The sequence below is a fragment of the Triplophysa rosa genome, linkage group LG5 (assembly GCF_024868665.1).
Source record: "Triplophysa rosa linkage group LG5, Trosa_1v2, whole genome shotgun sequence".
In the NCBI taxonomy this organism is placed as follows: Eukaryota; Metazoa; Chordata; class Actinopteri; order Cypriniformes; family Nemacheilidae; genus Triplophysa; species Triplophysa rosa.
In genome coordinates, this window is record NC_079894.1 from 28,055,291 (window position 1) to 28,077,334 (window position 22,044).

General features: G+C 40.7%; 1 protein-coding gene across 1 annotated transcript; it reads right to left on the bottom strand.

Moving 5' to 3' along the window:
- Positions 1-681: 681 nt before the first annotated feature.
- Positions 682-20,939, bottom strand: dhx30 (DEAH (Asp-Glu-Ala-His) box helicase 30). Its single transcript, XM_057333919.1, has 20 exons — positions 20,754-20,939; positions 20,538-20,665; positions 20,155-20,265; positions 18,661-18,821; positions 16,930-17,038; positions 16,686-16,835; positions 13,801-13,953; positions 13,242-13,721; positions 12,739-13,122; positions 12,574-12,649; positions 8,808-8,912; positions 7,482-7,657; positions 7,178-7,384; positions 6,911-6,992; positions 6,501-6,694; positions 6,243-6,393; positions 5,845-6,002; positions 3,744-3,847; positions 3,237-3,376; positions 682-1,647 (listed from the first exon to the last, which is right to left on the bottom strand). Exons 1-20 carry the CDS (start codon positions 20,926-20,928, stop codon positions 1,370-1,372), a joined length of 3,522 nt encoding a protein of 1,173 aa, XP_057189902.1. The 5' UTR covers positions 20,929-20,939; the 3' UTR covers positions 682-1,369.
- Positions 20,940-22,044: the final 1,105 nt, after the last annotated feature.

Genomic DNA, 22,044 nt, shown 5'->3' on the forward strand with positions numbered 1-22,044 from the left:
GTTTGTTTTTTACTCAAAACAATTAAAAATTATTTTGTGGAAATTATTCAACATTTTACTGTGGTTGTTATGTATGTTATTTTGCTTTAAATATAAAATTCCTAAATTATTTGTGTTCACATTTAGGTTCTCAACGGTTCTCCGTTGAAATGAATGATATCGCCTCGCTGTGTCGCTGGCGGTCTATGGTCAGACTGTCAGTACAAATCTGAATTTTGTGCATATCTGATTCTATTTAGCAAGTGTGAACAGCAATAAAAATGACATGAAATGTGATTTTTGCTAATTTTTGGCTTACATACTCGCACCACATAGAAATTAAATCAGATATTGCAAAAAACAGAGCACCTCGGGACACAAAAATTAGATCTGGACAGTTGCTATACACAGTTTGGACAATCAGTCATTTAAATTAGATTACAGTCGGATATGCACCGAAAAATCGGATTTGGGTAACAGTCTGATCATATTAGCCTTAACATGTAACATTCAAGTGAGGTTTTGATAAGGAGCTGATGTTTGTACGCTGTCCTAAACAAGGCAAGAACTTTTCTTTCAGCCAGAAGACCACAAACGTCAGTCCCTTGCGTTTAACACAAACATTTAGCAGTTGTACACCTATGACACATATTTTTTACTTTCACAGCAAAGCAAGTTTAAACCAGCGCGTCTGCTTCTGTATGTATAAGACTTTTGCACAAGTACAAAACATTTCTTGGTTCAGCGTTTTATTTCAGTTTGAATGGTAACAAATGAAACCGCAGACCTCACAGATCACTTACGTGCACTGAACACTTTATAGCCTCTGTAATACACACTCAGGAACAATTCTGGTCTTGAAGTGAAAGTATACTCAAAAATGAAAATTCTGTCATCATTTGCTCACCCTCTTGTCATGTCAAAGCTGTATGAAAGAAAATATTTAGAAAAATTGTGTACAGCACCTATTTACTCGCATTGGTTTTGTTTCTTCAAAATATCTTTTGTGTTCTGCAGAAGAAAGTAAGTCATACAGTTTTGATATGACAAGAGGGTGAGCAAATGATGACAGACTTTTTCTTATTGGGTGAACTTTTTCTTTAAGTTAAGTTGGTCTTTAGAGTAGTTTAATTACATCATTTAATATATAATTTTAACTTATTATACCATTTTATATTTAAAAACTGTACATTTACACCCCATATGCTCACTCACACACTCCTCTTATGCATAATAGTATGACTACAATGTGAAAATGTATGTTTCAATAAATGTACAGCATGTCACATGTCAACATGCGCTTTGGTCAGGTTTAGAATAAAAAACTCAAGCCTGACCTAAATGATTTTCAGGTTTCATGTTTGTGTTTCTGCACATGCCGACACAGTTCTCACTGTAGAAATGGTCCAGCAGCGTCACTCACATCATCATCTATTGTAGCATCTAGATCTGTGTTATTTAGAAGATCCACTAATAGAGATAGAAGCTGACTGTCTTTCCAGTTGTTTTCTGTTGAGTTTGATTTAAGTTCAGAGGGTCGAAGATTCCGCTGGATCATGGCCTGTAGGGAAGTGCGTAGATCCCACAGCAACTCCCAAGTGTGAGGAGAAAGCTGCCAGCGAATGAGTGCGTGACCCGATAATGCCACCTCTACGTGATCTCCCACAACTGACAGTAAACAAATAGATTTATAAGTGCAAGATGTCATTTTGTCTATAACGCTTTTTAGAGTACAGCCGTGGCCAAACGTTTTGAGAATGACACAAATATTAATTTTCACAAAGTCTGCTGCCTCAGTTTTTATGATGGTGAACTGCATATACTGCAGAATGTTATGAAGAGTGATCAGATGAATTGAATTTTATTGTGAAGTCCCTCTTTGCCATGAAAATGAACTTAGTCCAAAAAAACCATGTACATTCCATTTCAACCCTGCCACAAAAGACCAGCTGACATCATGTTAGTGATTCTCTGGTTAACACAGGTGAGGGTGTTGACGAGGACAAGGCTGGAGATCACTCTGTGATGCTGATTGAGTTAGAATAACAGACTGAAGCTTTAAATGGAGGTTGGTGCTGGAGATCATTCTTCTTCCTCTGTTAACCGCAAGGAAACACGTGCAGTCATCATTGCTTTGCACCGAAAGGGATTCACAGGCGAGGCTATTGCTGCTAGTAAGATTGCACCTACATCAACCATTTATTGGATCATCAGAAGTTCAAGAAGAGAGGTTCAATTGTTTTGAAGAAGGCTTCAGGGCGCCCAAGAAAGTCCAGCGAGCAGGCAGGTGTGAGTGCATCTGCACGCACAGTGAGGACAAGACTCTTTGAGGATGGCCTGGTGTCAAGAAGGGCAGCAAAGAAGCCACTTCTCTCTAGGAAAAGCATCAGGGACAGACTGATATTCTGCAAAAGGTACAGGGATTGGACTGCTGAGGACTGGGGTAAAGTCATTTTCTCTGATGAATCCCCTTTGCGATTGTTTGGGGCATCCGGAAAAAAGATTGTCCGGAGAAGAAAAGGTGAGCGCTACAATCAGTCCTGTGTCATGCCAACAGTGAAGCATCCTGAGACCGGTCATGTGTGGGGTTGCTTCTCAGCCAAGGGAGTGGGCTCGCTCACAATTCTGCCGAAGAACACAGCCATGAACGAAGAATGGTACAAAAACATCCTCAGAGAGCAACTTCTCCCAACCATCCAAGAACAGTTTGGTGATGAACAATGCCTGTTCCAGCATGATGGAGCACTTTGCCATAAGGCAAAAGTAATAACTAAGTGGCTCGGGAACCAAAACATCAACATTTTGGGTCCACGGAGAGGAAACTCCCCAGACCTTAATCCCATTGAGAACTTGTGCTCAATCCTCAAGCAAAACAAAATCCTACAAATTCTGGCCAACTCCAAGCATCGATTACGCAAGAATGGGCTGCCATCAGTGAGGATGTGGCCCAGAAGTTGATTGACAGCACGCCCGGGCCAATTGCAGAGGTCTTGAAAAAGAAGGGTCAACACTGCAAATATCGAGTCTTTGCGTAAACTTAATGTAAATGTCAATAAAAGCCTTTGACACTTACGAAATGCTTGTAATTATACTTCAGTATACCATAGTAACATCTGACAAAAACATATAAAAATCACTGAAGCAGCAGACTTAGTGAAAATTCATAATTGTGTCGTTCTCAAAACTTTTGGCCACGGCTGTACATGTGCATTTAGAAACCAGCTTTTCATTTCAAGTTCTGTGTGGTATTGCATTACCTTTCTCACTGAGGTCACAGTCTGTGAGAAGCAGCAAAGCTAGTGGGTGAACCACAGAAGAGTCTCTAATGAAGACCTGATCGTTGGACTTCACGGCTGAGAAGAACGTAAGCCAGCGACTCGAGAGCTGCTTCTCTCCCCTGCGTAAGAGGAGACACAACAGATGAGTCCGTTCCATTACACAGAGATATAAACAGCACATTTGTACTGTTGTCATGTAACAAACTGAAAGTAGAATAAAATGTATTCATGATGAACATCGAAAGATGATGTTTATGTATAAATATCTTCAGATCGTGTTTTAGATCATTTTTAAGTTGGCTCTTTAAACACATCTGTTTATTTCATTGTTCTATGTACAGCACTTTTGGATACATTCGTATTATAAATGTGCTTCATAAATAAAGTAAACAAACATGACAGTGTTCCTGTTTCATATTCACGACACGTTTTATTACATAAATTGTTACTATTACTATAGATATATGAACGTTTCCACTTTCTGACCTGTTGACAGAGGAGCGGTGTAGTAGCACAGGGCCACTTTGTGTGCGAAAGGAAAGATTTTCTGGACGAAATCTTCCCCCTTTGGTCACTGTGCCTCTTTTCACCTGGTGAAGTTTACATACAAATGATTTCATCATGACGATCTGATAAAGAACCCGTAACAGAAAAAAGCTTGCATTTTTCAAAATATTGTCACCTTAGAATTATAAGGTTCTATTCAACATTTTCGTCAAAATTGAGTTATTCACATATTCTTATTCTGTGACAGCTTATTTAGGGTGTGTGTTGTTTTTTAGGACTTTTTTTAGAATGAAACGTTTCAATCTAGTCGAACTCTAACGTGGTTCTATTTGTGAGTTCATCGGCACTTTAAAGCCAGCTTTCTTTGATCCCTATTTTTATCTTTTTTCCTTTGTAAAAATTTAAGACATTTTAAGAACTTATTTTTTAAATGTTAAGTGTTCAAGGTCAAATAGTCAACTGTTGAACTGATGGGGTCTTTAATAACATGCTAACGTTTATTGTTGTAATTAGGTCAAAACCATTTTACCTGTCTCACTTTCTGTGAAATCAAGTCCAAATCTGCTCTAAACAAAATATTTTATGCTTAACTTGAACAAGAAAAAATATGCATCCAAAAATATGTAAGAAAAGCATGCACTTTTAAAAAAGGATGTGTTAATATTAACACACTGTTCGTGTCATGCTATTTAACACATTACGTGTTGATTTCATGTGAAATAAATTAAAGGGACAAAACAAGTTGTGTTTGTGGTGAGGGGGGCGTGGTTCAGCGAGGTCTGCGGCAAGAGAGAGAGAGAGAGAGAGGCAGGAGACGAGCGGTGTGCATAATGAACACCTGTGTCTCGCTCCAGTGATGGCTGAAGAGATGGTTAAAAGCCAGCTCAAGGCCACAAACAGGGAGAGAGAGACCGGCTGGGAACTCGACAAGGACGCGCTACCGGGAAGTGTGGAATCTGATACCGAACTTTCTTTTGGAGTTATTGAGTGAATGTGCAGTGGCGCTTTTGTACATTTTATTCCCACCCACGCCGATCCTGTCTCCTTCCTTCCTTACTTTGAACTTTGTTAGTGTTAAAAGTAACACAAAATGTATAAACATTAATTAATTAACAACATTAATGTGTTGTCCTTAACCTAACACATAATGTGTTGTTTTTAACAACAGTTTTAAGAGAGTAGAAAGCATTAAATGTAGCATAACCTTTTAAACATGTCAACACATTATTACAACGGGTGCTGCAACGATGTGTCATGCATTCTGACTTCTTTACAATGTTAAACGTGCTGTCTTCTCATGCTTAACATGGTCAACTTGTCAAAAAACCAGTTGGGCGTATGACGTAGTATTTCTGTGCTCGATACACTCTCCCAGCGATCCTACTGGTTTCGGAAAGTTTTTTTCGAACATATAAAACTGTTTCGTAACAATTTTTCTTAGTCCCTTATTGGACAGTTCTCCCGGAAAAGCACGCGGCAGCAAGGAGAGCAGGAGAAGGAGCATGCGCAGACGTCACTTTCACTTGTGTGCAGGAGAGAGAGAGAGAGAAGTTCAGGTGTCTGTTTGTTCACTGCATTTGGGTGATGAATGTTATTATATAAACGCTGGATATAACGCTGGATTTGGAGATGGTTTGAAACTGATATATGGAGCCGTCCCAGCGCTACAAGATGTCGGACATGAACCGCATGCGGTGAGTGAAACTGATGTCTGTGTTTTGTTGGCAATGAGTGCGCACGTGCTTTAGTTCAGCCTACCCCTCAAATACAGCAAAGAAAACAAGTTCAGATTCACGTTTTACCCAACATGTATTGTTCCGATAAAAATGATATCAAAGTATTTAATATTACAAACAAACACCTTTAAAAAACTTCACCGAACCTAACCCTATATCACTAGTGCTAGGCTACGTCTCCCTGAAATGAAGTGTAACCCGTTTTATCCATGTTACATTGAACTAACTGGCTTTATTGACACGTAGTGCGTGTCTGTTTTCTTCTCTGTCATCTAATACACACTCAAAAGGTCACAGATATAGTGTGCGTTATACTGTGACTTGCTATGGCATGTGTGTGGCACCTGTATGAGATGAGGATAAAAGCCTGCGAAGAGCACTGCTTTAAGGAGTTGTTCCTGGTGACTGTGCTGGTTGAGACGCGAAGACAGACGCATGCATTCAGCAGTATGATCCACCAGTCCAGCTTCAGCCAGATTCTCACTGAACTGATGCATCAGGCCTGTTCAAGACACACAGACACTAGGAAATTCAGGCCAAGTCTCTATTTTCACCATAGACAGAACCGTGGTAAGAAAAAAGAGAACATCAAACTACATGAGTATCTTAACATATGTTAATGGATGACAGGTAAATGTGATTCATTAGAACTATGTTGAGCTTCCGTAGCCTGTAGTCATGTGGACAGCGTTCCAGACGGGTGACAATTGTGCAGGCCCTATTTATTATCCGGGTGTCTTACCCTGTATAAATCGCAGACTGGCTCCAGACAGTGTATATTTGTCTAAATACTCCTGTTTGCCTTCTCTGTTTTGCTGGTCTTTCCAGCTTTGAACAACACGACTGAAGACCAGATAATCACTGCAGCTGGAACCACTTAACTCTTTCTTGGCCTGCAGAGATGGACATTTAAAAAAAAAACACAGACAAAAATAATGAGTTGGGTTCAAAAAGTTAGAAGGTATGAATTTTGCTGTGAACACGAAATTGTCTCTCTGACCCTGGAGACGAGGGCCCGGTTCTGCATGCTGTTATAGAAGGGATCTCGAGTCAGGCAGGCTGCCACAGTCAACATGGGGAGAACACAAGAGAACAGAGCTGAGAGAACCAAAACTTTTCCCAATTGCGGGTCACATGACATGCAGGCCACCCGCTCTCCCAGCGGAGTCAGGTTTTCCAAACTATCCAGTATACCTAATTGAAGAACACAAGAGAAGTTTGAGAACACTGATCCGATAAAAAAAACTTATTGAGATCTTACAACACACACATATACCCATAAAAGGTAAAGAATGAATTGCTGTTTGCTAACGATAAATGTAAGAATCCTAATCATCAATCAATTGATCAATCAATTTACAAGTATTCCATTTTACATTTACAAAAAAAATACAAATGACAAAATCATACCAAAATCCATCAAGGTCTTTATAGCAACTTTCACTGCCTGTTGGTCCGGACAGTCAAGGACCTGTGACAGGAAGTCCACAGCCTGTGTAAGGAGTATCATTGAGAAACAAAGAATTAGTAACAAGTTATAACAATGTCATAAGTAAACTCATCCTGTCTGTTGTGTTACTTGTACTGCCAAAAACGTTTGAAACGTTTATTTTTTTCCATCATGTTTCAAGTCTGAATAAAAGTAATCACGCTGACAAGCTTTGTAAATGTATTCACTTTGATTTCTGGACAGTGAATTTTGGCCTGAATCACAACGCTCTCCAGAGGGGTGCGTAGGATTTCGGGGATGGGGAACATGGTCAAGGTGTCCAGGTGTTTTCGTGGGAAGAGGTGGTAGGCATTTCCAGGTTGGCACCTCCCTGCCCTTCCTCTTCGCTGCGTAACATTCGCGCGCGAGATCCAGACCGTGTTCAAACCGGAGACCTGAGAATACGTCACAATAATCACCTTGGTCATTTCCTCACTAACATATTTGTTTGTACTTCCCAAGGATAAGTAACATCACATTTGAATGAGGGACCTTGGTTTTGGGGTCATAGTTCTGTTCTTTCTGTGAGCCCACATCCACCACATGCACTATATCATCGATAGTGACAGAAGTCTCAGCGATGTTGGTTGCCAGGACAATTTTGCGCTGGCCGTATGGAGGTCGATGGAACACGGCTTGCTGGTCTGCGACAGCCATGCTGGAGTGCACTGGAACAGAACAGGTCAAATGAGCGCTCAAAGTGACTGACATGTAGACAGGATAAATTCTTGTAGCCGAACCACTCTCTGACATTTGGCTATTTCTACGTCATCGGTAGTCAACAGTGGCCATCTACCTCTATTAACAGAAGCGCTGGCTCCTGTGTTCCCATACTGCTGTGAATTGATTACTTGACATTTTTGCACAATATTTAATTTAATAGATCATTATTTATGATTCACAATTTTACTGTGCATCTCACCCGTCATCACTAAATAAAATTATACTGTACACGGCTCTCTAGAGCAGTGGTTCTTAAACTGGGGGCCCCAAAGATGGATCCTGGGGGGGGCAAGAATTTTGTGGCATTTTATGAAATATAGAAATTTATCATATATTGCATGCAATGAAACATCAGAAAAATAAGACCATTCCAGCATTGTATAACTGTTTTTGGTTAAATTAATATTATAAGTTTACGATTATAAGTCTTTATTTGGGGGCCCCAAATCAATGCACTCTACACAAAGGGGGCCTTACAATGAAAAAGAACTACTGCTCTGGAATACTTGATTCTGAGTTATGTTTTTCACTTATAACCACCGCTTAAGCGAATAACACACTGTTCTCTCGGTTACTGCGAGCCATCCTGATTTGATATTGCAAATAAATGAAAGATCGATTTGAGATCATTTTTAAAAAAGATTCAAATAAATTGCATGTTCATTTTGTTAAATTTGTTTGTCTTGCCTTTAAAGCCGCTAGGAAATATTTTTTCCTATCATTTGTTACAAATGAGATAACATTTTTAAAATTGATTTTTTTGTCTCAAATAATGTACCGATATGGCAAGTCACGTATAAGCGGGATAATGTACCATGCTGTCCAGCATGATTTAAGAAAGCTGAGAAAATCTGACCTTTTGTACAAATTGTGACAATGCGTCTCTGCCTAAAAATTTATTTTCAGGTTTATAGGACCTCAGCGTACATGCAATCATATAGGCCTTATATCGACCACTCTGCTCTCTAGATATCAGCATCGGCCAACATAAACCAATACTGGTCAACAGCTAATTTGCTTGGCATAATTTGGGTCCCCAAGACATTTTTTTAACTCTACCAATAAAATAAAACTAAATAAAGCTGGTGTACTTACGAGGCAAAATCATCAGCGAGCCTGATCTGTAATCTGCTTTTTCTTCCAATTTCTGATGTACAGCTTTAATCTCTTGCCATCCCGGTAGGAAACACAACACAGCACCTGGAGTGGATCAAGAGCGAGTCAGTAGGCACTACTAGGCAGGAGCAAACCTTAAATGCATAAACATTTCAATCATGTACACAGCGCTCAAGAGAATATTTTGCAACATACTGTATCTCACAGAAGTGAGTACACCACTCACAATTTTGTAAATATTTTATAATATATTTTCATGTGACAACACTGAAGAAATGACACTTTTCTACAATGTAAAGTAGTGAGTGTACAGCTTGTATAACAGTGTAAATTTGCTGTCCCCTCAAAATAACTCAATAACACACAGCCATTAATGTCTAAACCGCTGGCAACAAAAGTGAGTACACCCCTGAGTGAAAATGTCCAAATTGGGCCCAAAGTGTCAATATTTTGTGTGTCACCATTATTTTCCAGCACTGCCTTAATCCTCTTGGGCATGGAGTTCACCAGAGCTTCACAGGTTGCCACTGGAATCCTCTTCCATGATGACATCACGGAGCTGGTGGATGTTAGAGACCTTGAGCTCCTCCATCTTCCATTGTGAATGCCCCACAGATGCTCAATAGTGTTTAGATCTTCACCTTTACCCTCAGCTTCTTTAGCAAGGCAGTGGTCGTCTTGGAGGTGTGTTTGGGGTCGTTATCATGTTGGAATACTGCCCTGCGGCCCAGTCTCTGAAGGGAGGGGATCATGCTCTGCTCCAGTATGTCACAGTCCATGTTGGCATTCATGGTTCCCTCAATGAACTGTAGCTCCCCAGTGCTGGCAGCACTCATACAGCCCCAGACCATGACACTCCCACCACCATGCTTGACTGTAGGCAAGACACACTTGTCTTTGTACTCCAACCCTGGTTTCCACCGCACACGCTTGACACCATCTGAACCAAATAAGTTTATCTTGGTCTCATTAGACCACAGGACATGGTTCCAGTAATCCATGTCCTTAGTCTGCTTGTCTTCAGCAAACTGTTTGCGGGCTTTCTTGTGCATCATCTTTAGAAGAGGCTTCCTTCTGGGACGACAGCCATGCCGCCCACTTGATGCAGTGTGCGACGTATGGTCTGAGCCCTGACAGGCTGACCCCCCACCCCTTCAACCTCTGCAGCAATGCTGGCAGCACTCATACGTCTATTTCCCAAAGACAACCTCTGGATATGACGCTGAGCATGTGCACTCAACTTCTTCGGTCTACCATGGCGAGGCCTGTTCTGAGTGGATCCTGTTCTGTTAAACCGCTGTATGGTCTTGGCCACCGTGCTGCAGCTTAGTTTCATGGTCTTGGCAATCTTCTTATAGCCTAGGCCTGGGCTATTCAATTGGCGGGCCGAACCCGGCCCTCAATGTAATTTGTTCCTGCCCTTCAAGTAGCATAGTGTGAAAAAGAATCTCTAGAATAAATTTAGTTCAGTCGGGAACGGACCCTACGGGCAAATATATTACTATTGTAAAGTGAAGGACGGAAAATGCAGAATGCAGAAAAATTAAAACAAAAAAAGGGATTTGGGAAAAAACCAAACGGATTTCTTATTGTTGTTGTGTCATCCCTCATATTGTAAGCCATATCTCTCCGGCCCCTCATTTGGGATGCTTTTCATGAACTGGCCCCCATGACAAACTAATTGAATAGCCCTGTCCTAGGCCATCTTTATGTAGAGCAACAATTCTTTTTTCAGATCCTCAGAGAGTTCTCTGCCATGAGGTGCCATGTTGAACTTCCAGTGACCAGTATGAGAGAGTGAGAGGATAACACCAAATTTAACACACCTGCTCCCCATTCACACCTGAGACCTTGTAACACTAAAGAATCACATGACACCGGGGAGGAAAAATGGCTAATTGGGCCCAATTTGGACCTTTTCACTTAGGGGTGTACTCACTTTTGTTGCCAGCGGTTTAGACATTAATGGCTGTGTGTTATTGAGTTATTTTGAGGGGACAGCAAATTTACACTGTTATACAAGCTGTACACTCACTACTTTACATTGTAGCAAAGTGTCGTTTCTTCAGTGTTGTCACATGAACAGATATGGTAAAATATTTACAAAAATGTGAGGGGTGTACTCACTTCTGTGAGATACTGTAATCAAATTGGTTCTTGCATCGTAGCATTTGGTCTTTTTCCCTTCATTTACTGAACACCAATACAAAACTACAGAGATATGTGTACAGAATAATTATTGTACAGAACATATCAGTAATATGTTCCAATATCAGTTTTATATTTCTTCGTAAAATACTTGACAGAGTAAAACTTGTTAATCAGTTTGAATGACACTCCTGTATTTGTTAGAAAATATTTTTGCTGCGAGGACCAAGTCTTTTTCCAGGTTTACGCTTTCAAAAAATGTATTCCAGTAAGAGAATACTTTTTATGTTTTTTTTTGCCTTTTTTTCAGAAATAAAACTTCTAAGGGTTTATTTTGGTGTAGGAAAAAGAACAGTTATAGATGGAGTGTGGAATGTTATGATGTTATCGTTCCCATAACCTCAGCTAATTCTTTTATAAAATCAGTTAATAGGGGTAACTGGTCATTAATAAATGTTTCTTGTTGAATACCTATCTACTTAAAGGTCCAGTTAGTGAAATCTAATCCCCCTCCCATTCAAATCACTACAATGGCTGACAGAACATGGCGAATTACATGCAAGGGGACCCGTGGTGTATGTAGATAGAAATAGCTCATTCTGAGGTAATAAAACATAACGCTTCCCTGTGTACGCTCTTTATACACCTCTGAAGACACAGCTATGTATATTATATTGCATTTCTATCAATAGATCTTCCCAAAAATTGCACACTGGACCTTTAAAGCAAACCATTATTGAACTACTGATCAACATACAGAGTTCTATTTTTGTATAAAATATTTTGATTGCTCCAAACGAAGAAATTATGGGGGGTTATATTGTGTTAATATTGGTAAAAATGTGAAAGTTTAACAGGGATTTTTGATATTATGTCATATTAACAGAAATGTTAAACCTATGAAAAAACTTGTTGTGGAAAAACATACCAAATAGAATCTTGATTTTTCAAGTACTGATTACAGTCATTTATTTAAAAATTATATTCAACAAAATGTTAGTTGGAGAGCTCCTTCAAACTATTTACATGTGACGCATAAGTGAGACTGAAGCGAACCCCTCAGCTTTAGGAAGCAAAACTCTTCCATCCTCCAAGGCCATTTTTTTAAGGTGCTTGAAATTAAAAATGTGTTCTAAAGTATCAAAGCGTGTTAATAAACCGAAAAAGATGAAGCCGTCATTATGGACTAAATCAAAATAATCTAAATGTCTAATATTAATTTTAGATGATTATATTAGCAGATATTTGTCGATTTTTCATAAAGCCCTCGCGGCATATGGTCATAAGACAATGCTGTTACCGCTATGATGTCAGAGCTTGCAGGAATAGTTCAGCCCAAAATTAACATAAATAAACATTAAGTAATAGTGTAAGTTATAAAAATCTTTGGTACTGTTCAGCTAAGGAAAGGAAGTCATAAGGCATGCGGGCGAGCAAATGATAAGAGTTTTCATTTTTGGGTAAACTTTTGTGCCTTTGCGTGCTTGAGTTTCATATCCCAGGACGCTTATTGGTGGGCCACTATACCGAGTTTTGGGGGAACACTTCACCCATTATCTATAGTGGCCCTGAGTGGGGAAAATCATGCTTTCTTTACCTGGCTCTCCACAGGTGTGAATATGGTTTATCACATCAGTTACCAGATCGAGATCAGGAGAAGCGTCGTTTTCTTCCTTGAGACAAAAGACGAAAAGAAGCCTTTACATGCTGGTTTGTATTTCCACCACACAGACAATTACAACTGCCCCTTCCCTCAACTGACCTGTCCAGTTCTCTTTTCTCGGCTCATCGCTGGTAACCGTTGACCCATCTCTGCCATCACCTCCTCCAGGTACCTCTCCTGCACCGGATGCATGAACCCAGGCACACGTACCACAGGGCATCCACCGAAATACCGCGACAGTCGCTGTGTGTCGCCAGTCGCGCTCATGAGAACCACTCGAAGGTCCTGATTCTCTTTCAAGGCTGAACGCATCAAGGCCAGAAGCAGATCCGTGTTAACGTCTCTCTCGTGAACCTCATCAACGACTACATGACTGATGCCCCGGAGAGTAGGGTTTGACTGCAGTTTACGGAGGAGGACCCCAACAGTGAGGAAGAGCAGAGCTCCACCGCTGCACTCTGGTGGACGTGATTCAAGACGCACCTGTGTGACAGATGGACATGACACACTTCAACTATAGCGCAAAGGAACGTTCTAGGTTCAATGCAGTGATATTCACGTAGCTTTCCTGCGGTGGGTCACCGGTGTCCACACGTTCTTACCTGGTATCCCACGCAGTGGCGAAGCGCAGGGCCCATCTCCTGTGCTACGCGGTGTGCGACAGACACAGCACTTATCCGGCGGGGCTGTGTGACCAGGACGTTGCTTTTCGCCCCCTCTCCCCTCCTGACCTGCCCCTCTAACAAAAAACGGGGGATACGTGTGGTCTTACCACAGCCCGTCTCTCCTGCAATCACAACGACTTGTGAAGATTCCACTGCTGCCAGCACGCTTTCTTTGTACGAGTCCACTGGCAGCTCCGTCCCCTGACCAGGCCCCGCCCTCATCCACAGACTGAGGAGGCGGTCGCTCAGATCCTCTGCTTCCTCGGGTCGCAGGGCCCGGTACGGTTTATTGGTGATAGCATCTGTGATGAGGTCATCATCATCTTCATCATCCGTACTGATGGAGGAAAACTCGCGCTGAACTGCAAACTCCTCCTCCTCGTCCCACAATCTCTGAACTTCAGCCTCTGCTGGGTACTGAACGAACGATAAAACACACACAAGGTCAATAAAGTACCAAATTAAAACCTCAACATGGCAAACTGCTCGCTTTAACCTGTGCAAGGTATTTTTGAATCCTCTGTTCCAGATCCTCAGGTATGTCCACATAGCACGGTCGTCTCTCTCTCTCGCCAGCTTCACGTACCTCCTTCTGATGGTACCTGGCATGAGTGAGAGGACTGTTCCGCTCATCCAGGAGATGCAGTTCCTGTGGAAGTATATACTGTAAGCACTGATGCTTAATGATGTGGGTCTTTTCAGGTTTTAATCAGCCGTCAGGTTGTTTCCGTACAGCTCAGTTGGTAGAACGGTGTGCAATACTTATAATACTATAATAAACTGAATACACCGCATTTGGGTAAAAGGGAGTGAATGCCAAGGGGGATGAAGTTCCACCTCAAAATGTACCATAAAAATAGGGTAGAATTTACTCTATTATTATATTATTAACTCACCCACATGACATTCTACACGTTTTAAAACCTCCTAGCGGCTTCGGAACACAAATAAAGATATTTTTGATGACAGGCCTTTTCATAGACATCATGGTAATTCCATCAGTCAAGGTCCAAAAATGTACTAAAGGACATTGTTAAAATGGTCGTGCGAAGACTCTAAAGGTACACCTTAACTCAAGTTATACCTTTTCTGGGCGTGTTCCCCGAACTTTACATTTTGAGTTACTTAAGGTAAACCTTCTTAAGTGCCACGTTAGCAGGTGCTGTCCATGGCGCGAGGTGCTGAATAGGTTTATATCGATGCGTCGAGAATCAATTAATCGCTCTACCTTGCGTTATAGAGTGGGTAAAGTCATCAGAAAACAATGTTTATTATAAAGAAACGCTTTAGAAATAGTAGAGTAGAAATTGCATTTATCAGGGCTCACTGAAATAGTATAAATAAAGAAAGAAGTGTGTGTGTGTGTGTGTGTGTGTGTGTGCGTGCGTGCGTGCGTGCGTGCGTGTAATTTTGCAAGTGTCTGATCCCGCACCCTCACAGCCACACGTTTTCTGCGTTAACCAGCTACATTAACTGGCTGTTTGGCTTTGCTTGTTTTTGAAAGGGTCATTTATATTCTCATAGTTTGCCATCGTGTGTTAATGTTCTCCACGATCTGTGTTGATTCACATTATTGGTGTAAATCACTCATTTGTGTATAGGGATAAGTGTCCCATCCAGAATGCCTATCACTCGTGTCTCCATCACGTCGTGCCTGGCGAAAGGCATACGTATGTAATCGGTGACATGACGGAGCAGGATGTTTGTCACTGAGTGAACGCACCGCCACACTGAGGTCTTTCTCAGCCCATATTCATCCCCAAACACCTCCAGAAAACTTCCCACGGCATAACAACGAAGAGCCGCCATGCAGCAGCTGATTTTCGGGGCTGAGGGGGTAGATCCGTCGAGTTTGTCTCAAGTTGGGCCAACAAGATGCAAGAGCTGCAGAATTTGCTCCCGTGGCAGGCTAAATTTGTGTAGAATTTTCTCTTCTGACATGGTAGCCAGGGGACTAAACCATAGTTTGACCAAACTCCCCATAACATTCATTCCCTTTATATAGACTACGCCTTTCCTGTCAAATGGTTTGCCAGCTGATGTGCCTTGGGATAATAGGCTGTAATTAAAAACGCTAACAACCATCAGTGTATGACAATTTTATTCATGAAAACACTTCAGTAGCCTACACTGAGTGTGTATTAAACCAGAGTATTTTATTTGTCAAATTAAAACTAAGTTAAAGTAAAAATGTAAATTTAATACTAAATAGAATTTTATATTAAATTATTATGTGTGAAATTAAACTGCGATGTAGAAAAGCTTTTTGCATAGCGGTATGAACCATCAAAGGCGATAAGGCATAGCTAAGAGCCCTCCAGACCAACCTGACGAAAGTGTGACTTACAGAAGGTATACTTAACTAAGAAGGTTTCGGGAAACACGTATTAACGATAAGGTACAGCTTAAGGTATAACTTAAGAACGACGTAGCGTTAAGAAGGTTCGGGAAACGCAGCCCAGGTCATTAACTTTATTTGTCAGAAAAGTTGAGTAACTACTGGATATGCATTGTTGTAACACAGAGAATATTAGACCATGAACGACATGTATCAGTTCATTCAGTCTCATTTTGACTCATTTGACTCGTTTGTTCAGTGAAGGGTGTGTTCATTCAGTACATTCAACCAATGAAACGCTCTGACAGAGCTCACGCTCAAGTGCTATTGGCTCTTGTCTCTTTGTAGCTGCGCTGTCTTTGCTTGAGACAGTAATGAATGAGAAAAATCTTTCAAAAAGACAAATTAAACTGTATTACATTTCTTCAATCATGCAGATCACATACTTGTTTTTTAGCGTGTCATCGGATCTTTTAATCTACAGCACGACTCACTTCATCGCTTCTCTGATCGGAACAGCGCTGGTTTCTTTTGGTTTACTTTATGTTGCATTTCACATTAGTGGACGTTAGCGGATAAATTAACATTGGCATATAAATGTTTGTGCTCCTTTGTAATGAGTTTCGGGGTGAATCACCAGCAGTCACGCTTCAAGTTTGCTGTGTTTTAACGGCGATTGTGAGGGAAAATAAGATGCCTTGTAAACCACGTAGAGACACAGATTGTGTCGTGTGTTTCTCTCTCTATCGCATATGTGAGATAAGCACACGTGACGCACTGGCGCAGAGTATGTAGCGTCTTGACCGCTCAATGAATAGAATTAAACATCATATCGTAAAATATCCCCACCTCTCTACGATGCGCATCGTAACATTTTTGCATTGCGAAATATCGTAGTACGAAGTATCGTTACATCCCTAACATATACATGAGAGTGAATACATGCTGACAGGGATGAGTTTTGATTTTTGGGGAAAGCACAACTGCAGAAAGCACTGCTTTGAACTTTTTTCTGAGAAAAAAACAAATAATCTCAAACCAACCTTCAATCTCAGACAGGCCAATGCTGCTGCCTTAGACTCCGCCTCAAGTCTACGATGGCCAGAGGCTGAGAAAGTCATCTCCTCAGGCCAGTGTACGGTCAAATTGCACGTCTTTACCTTGCCACCTAGCGTTCTGTACTGAAGCAGCTCCTTTACACAGGAGGAAAGAGAAAACAGTGAGCAGCCATCTTACGTCTTACTAACACAATCGCCAGGAAGACATTAAAGGAAAATGTGAACTTACTCTGACCCTGCAGGATGACGTGGCCACTTGAATGACACTGGACAGAAGTGATTTTGGCTTTGGAAACATGGAAAGTGCCTCCCGAATTTTTGGCTCCTCTTCTATTGGTCTATGACAAATAAAACATCTCAGCGTGAGGATACACCTTATGAACTGACTGATAAGGTGCAAGAACGACAGCATGCATGACAACAAACATTGTCAGTATGGCACTATAGACATTATGCAGTAAGAAACTTTTTCATCTTGATGCGGCGCCGATGCGCTTAGAAAAATGTGCCCCCTACAGGCGCGTGTCTACATTTAAAATAACGAATATGAGCGGAGAAAAGACACGAAATGTGAATCAGCGGAGCGTGCGAAATATAGTCTGAGTGCGGAGCAGGTTTTTATCCAAAGGCCGGAGCTATCGCTTTGTCTCGCTCCGGTTCCACTCCGATACCGCTCACACCACGAGTCTAGGGCATGCACAAATCCACCCAGAATTCACCTGTGCCTTCAACAATTAACAAAACTGTCAGCCTACACTTCAAAAATCGTTCGTTGTGAAGGAGAGATGTCTGTTGTAAACACAAGCATAGCAGTGGCGATCCGTGACTCCTCTTCAGGGGAAGCAGTAATGCGAAGTTCGGCAAAACATGTATTTAGCCCGTCATGTGTGTGGCGCGTCATGTCAAAATACGTTCCTGCTGCAGATGCGTCGAAAGTGTTTTTAATAAAAGAGACGCTCGCGTTTGCTAGATACTCGCTTAGTCTCATGTGTAATCGGAGTTAAGTCTGAACGCGCGCTTCTCTTTTATCATAAACCCTTTCTACGCGTCTTCTGCAGTCATGTATTTTGACACGATGCGTGATGCACATAAGTTCACGTGAAGCGCTGAACACGTATTTTGAATTCCAGCTTCCCCTGAAGAGGAGGCACCGATCGCCACTGAAGCATAGACTAGAATGACCGCGATCAGTTCCGGTAGCCGCGTCGGAGCCGTAACGTGCCGCAGATGCGTGCGGTGTAAACGAGGGGTAAGGCTTCGGTTGAAAACGGCAGGTGTTAGGCATGCAGAGGAATTTTAAATTTGAGCGAGCGTGGAGCGATTTCACCGGAGCGGGATGAAATTGTAAGTGAACGGGGAGCGGAGCGGTCTGGTGTGACTGAGCTAACACCCACGTGAGCGGGGAGCAGAAATTCTCACCGCTCAGCTCCGCTCACATGCTCCGACCCCTTTAACTGTCAGTCTGCTGCCATTTCCATTTCAAAATGCAACGGCTGTTTTTATTCATCCAATCAAATTGCAGAGAGAGACGAAACCCACGCCCACTATTTGTCTCATTCCAAATTCCATTTCACTCGGAAATGCGTCAAAACAATGCAAGTAAAAACGATCTCAACTTCTGGTTCATGGGGACTTTAACATGACCTCATCTTAGTCCTGTGTCAGCGCCGTAGTGCTTGGAAAGGGAGGAGAATGGGTGGAGTGAGCCGTTGGTTGCAACCTCACCGCTAGATGCCCCTAAATTTTATTCACTGGACCTTTAAAGATTTATTGATATTTATTATTCTATGAATGAAATTGCACTTAATGTACAAACTGCCTTTGATTTTACAGCATAATCACCATAGATCTGCAAAACGTAAAATTCAAAACTAAACCTAGAGCCAGAGTAATTTCATTTGACTTCATACTCTTCATAACTGCAATGACAAATAAACTTGAAATGATAAAACCGGGGAACCTTTGAGCTATTAAGGCCTTCGATGATGTTCTCTTCTGGATGGGTGACCACTCATGGCTGTCACGGGAAGTCACATTCTCTTCAGGATCTTCCCACACAGATGTCTGTCTCGGCATCCCATCTATAATTGGCTGCTTTCCTTGACCGAGGATTCCCAGCTCCTAAAATCACATTACATGTAAATTTGCAGGATTACTAAATTTATAGTGCCCTATTGTCGCTCGTGTAACCAAACCGAAATTTCTATCACAATTTAATATAACAATAATGCTTTATGATTAGCGTTGGGAATCGTTTGAATTTTATCGATTCTTATTCCAATTCCGATTCTGCTTATCGCTTTTGATTCTTATCGATTCCCAGTTTCGATTCCACAATTGAAGTAAAACATTTAGATATCAACCTGTATGGTCATTTAGCCTGCTTATTGACTTGTTTGCAAATATATATATATATATATATTTATGAGCACCTTTTGTGTATATATACACTTAGAACCATTTTTTTCTGATTTATTACAATTTGTATTACCATAGTTTAATTACATCATGGTTAAACTGTAGTTACTAATGAAACTATGGTTAATTTGTGGTTCCTGTGCTTTTTAATGCAAATACCATAGTTAAACTATGCTTACTATAGATTCAAATATTGTTTAATTTTATTGAGATATCAGCAGATCACGCGACTTTTCTGAAAATATACACACAGGAATTGATAAGAGGAATTAAAATTTTAATCAAGTATCAGATTCCTAGCCTTTCGATTCCACATTGGAATTGATTTTCGATTCCCAACCCTATTTGATACACAGAGGTCCTGGAATCTGGTTATTTTCAACCACAAAATATAGGGGTCCGTAACTAAAAATGAATTTTAAGCCACAAAACATTTTGGCTTAAAAAATATGAAAAGGTGAAAAGATTTATGTGCCACACATTCTCTTTTGTCTCATTTCTTCTTGTGTTATAAATCTACAGCACACCTTTTTGCATTAGAGCGGTACATTTTTACCCCTCCATAAAAGCCCAAACTAACTTCCCGCGAGGCTGTAGCATGTTTAATCACATATGTTAAATGTATAGTTTACGAAAATGTATGTTTAAGAGTTTTCAGTAGATTGTAGCAGTGCACCGCATTTTTGATCTAATATATCGTAATGTCTTTTTATTTACTTTTATATGAATTATTTTTATTTTGTAAAATGATGCATTTATGCTTGATTTTATTTGTTATTCAGTTGAATTCAGTGTTAAAAAGTTGTTTTATTTATTATTTACTTATGCAATAAACGTGTTGTTTCCAAAGTCGATGAGTAATCGTGTTTAAAGAACAGCTCAATCTCAAAATTGGCCAAAGTGGTTTGTGTGCGGTCCTCAGTTTACTACTGTATATTTTCACATTCACTGTCTTTCATGTATGCTGCACAGCTGTGGCTACCAGCCCAAGATGTGGCCAAAAGACGCAAAAGAGATCAGAGAGTACAGCTCATACCTTCAGTTTAAAGCAAGCTTCAGCTGCAGCATGACGCTCTGCCTCAATTTTGCGAGACCCAAACCCTTCGGTCTCAATTCTCATTGGCCAATGAAGAGTGACTGTGGCTCTCTGAACAAAAAGAAGTGCACAGTCTGTGTTACAATATGTTGTGCATAAAGAAAGAGCATTTAAAACCACGAAGAAAGTGCTATCACTGAAACGTGCATAACTTCATCAGTCTACGGAATCTGGCATGATATAAATTCTCTTACGCAAACTGACCATAAATGATGAAAATAGACATGTTTTTTTCTACAGCAAATAAGACAATAGGGTTCATTTAAATCAAAAGTTAAGGATACTACAGTATACCCATGGCCTATTAAGTAAGGGCTAATAACCTTGACTTCCCCATCGGTGCAACTGTATTGGATGTACTGCGAGAGGTCAGACAGGCCTAATGATTTCGACAGTGTTGCGTGCAGAAGGTTCTTTGGTTGAGGAAACTCTTGAAGAAGATCAGATCCACCTGTAAGTTACACAAATGTAACATACACATTGTGCAAAACATTTTTTCTTTTCGCTGGGTTTGCGTTCTCCGATCACGCGCATCTTACCTCTGTCAACTGTTTCTGGCAAAGATTGCCGATGTTTATGAATGGCACCAGCTTTAGTTCTATAGCGACTAATAAAAGCCCAATTCAACACGATGTCTTTGTTAATTTCCAGAGTTTTTCTCCTCAACGTGATCAGTGCCCGAAGTCGCATGAGTGAAATACAGGACAGCGCCATGTTTACACTTCTTCGCCTGCACTTTAAACGCGAAACATTGAGACTACTCAGATCAAGCGCCACCCACCGGTAGCGATGTCGTGGAGCATTCAAACGATCCCGCAGTGCTCCATTGCGGTGAGAGATGGTAGAAATGCCGTTCTTCTTCTTCCTTGGTTTTTTGGCGCATTACACCCTTTGTGCATAACGCCACCTTCTGTACGTTGCTATTGTGCAGTCCTGATCCTCAAATACTTTATTTAGAAAATGAAATAAATAAAACGAGAAAAAAACCCTATCAACACGAATTACTAGGGTTCACGGTCCCATCTGGCGCTGCGTGTTCAGCTCCTCCAGAATGTTCCCATAAATCCCTACATTGTCCAACCTAAATTCTCACATTTAACCCTGTATTGTTAAAGTACCTTATTAATATCCTTCACTGTCTTTATTAATCTCATATCCTAACACATATCCTGTATCATTAATTACTTTTCCTTTTCCACTTAAATGTTATTAATTCCTTTCTTTCTTCATCATATCAGATATTACATGCTCCACTGTTTCCCACTCCCTACAAAACTCACACAAACCACTCTCATGTGCTCCCGCTATAAATAGAGATGAGTTCAATCCTGTGTGTCCAAGTCTCATCCTTGTCAACATAACATGATCCTTTCTATTTTTTCTGTAAATGTTTTGTTTATTTTTAACATTTTTTTATTTTATAGAAGTTCCTACCCTTATTATCTAAGTTCCATATTTCTTGCCAATCTTTTAAAATATGATCTATGATTTACGTTTTAGCCTCCCATTTACTTGAAGACACATTAATATCTATTTCTTCCTTTTTATGAGCATCTTTGGTCAGTCTATCAACCTCTTCATTCCCTTCTATCCCTCTTCTTTGTGTACGCCATAGTCAAGTTAATATTTCATTTCATAAGTCTTCTCTGTTAGACTGATATGTATATAATACTGATGCAGAATCAGAGCATATCACCACTCTATTTGGGCTTACCTCCTCATCCCATGTCAGACCCATTAAAATCACTATCATTTCCATGGCATAAATTGACAGCTCAGCTGTTACTCTTTTAGATACGGACACCTTCAATTCTGGTATATACACACCTA

Coding starts and splice junctions, on each gene's coding strand:
- dhx30 (XM_057333919.1), bottom strand. CDS start 20,928: ATGGCGCTGTCCTGTATTTCACTCATGCGACTTCGGGCACTGATCACG. Junction 20,666..20,753: donor GCCAGAAACAGTTGACAGAG/GTAAGATGCGCG, acceptor TGTAACTTACAG/GTGGATCTGATCTTCTTCAA. Junction 3,848..5,844: donor TTTATCCTCATCTCATACAG/GTGCCACACACA, acceptor AAACTTCACCAG/GTGAAAAGAGGCACAGTGAC.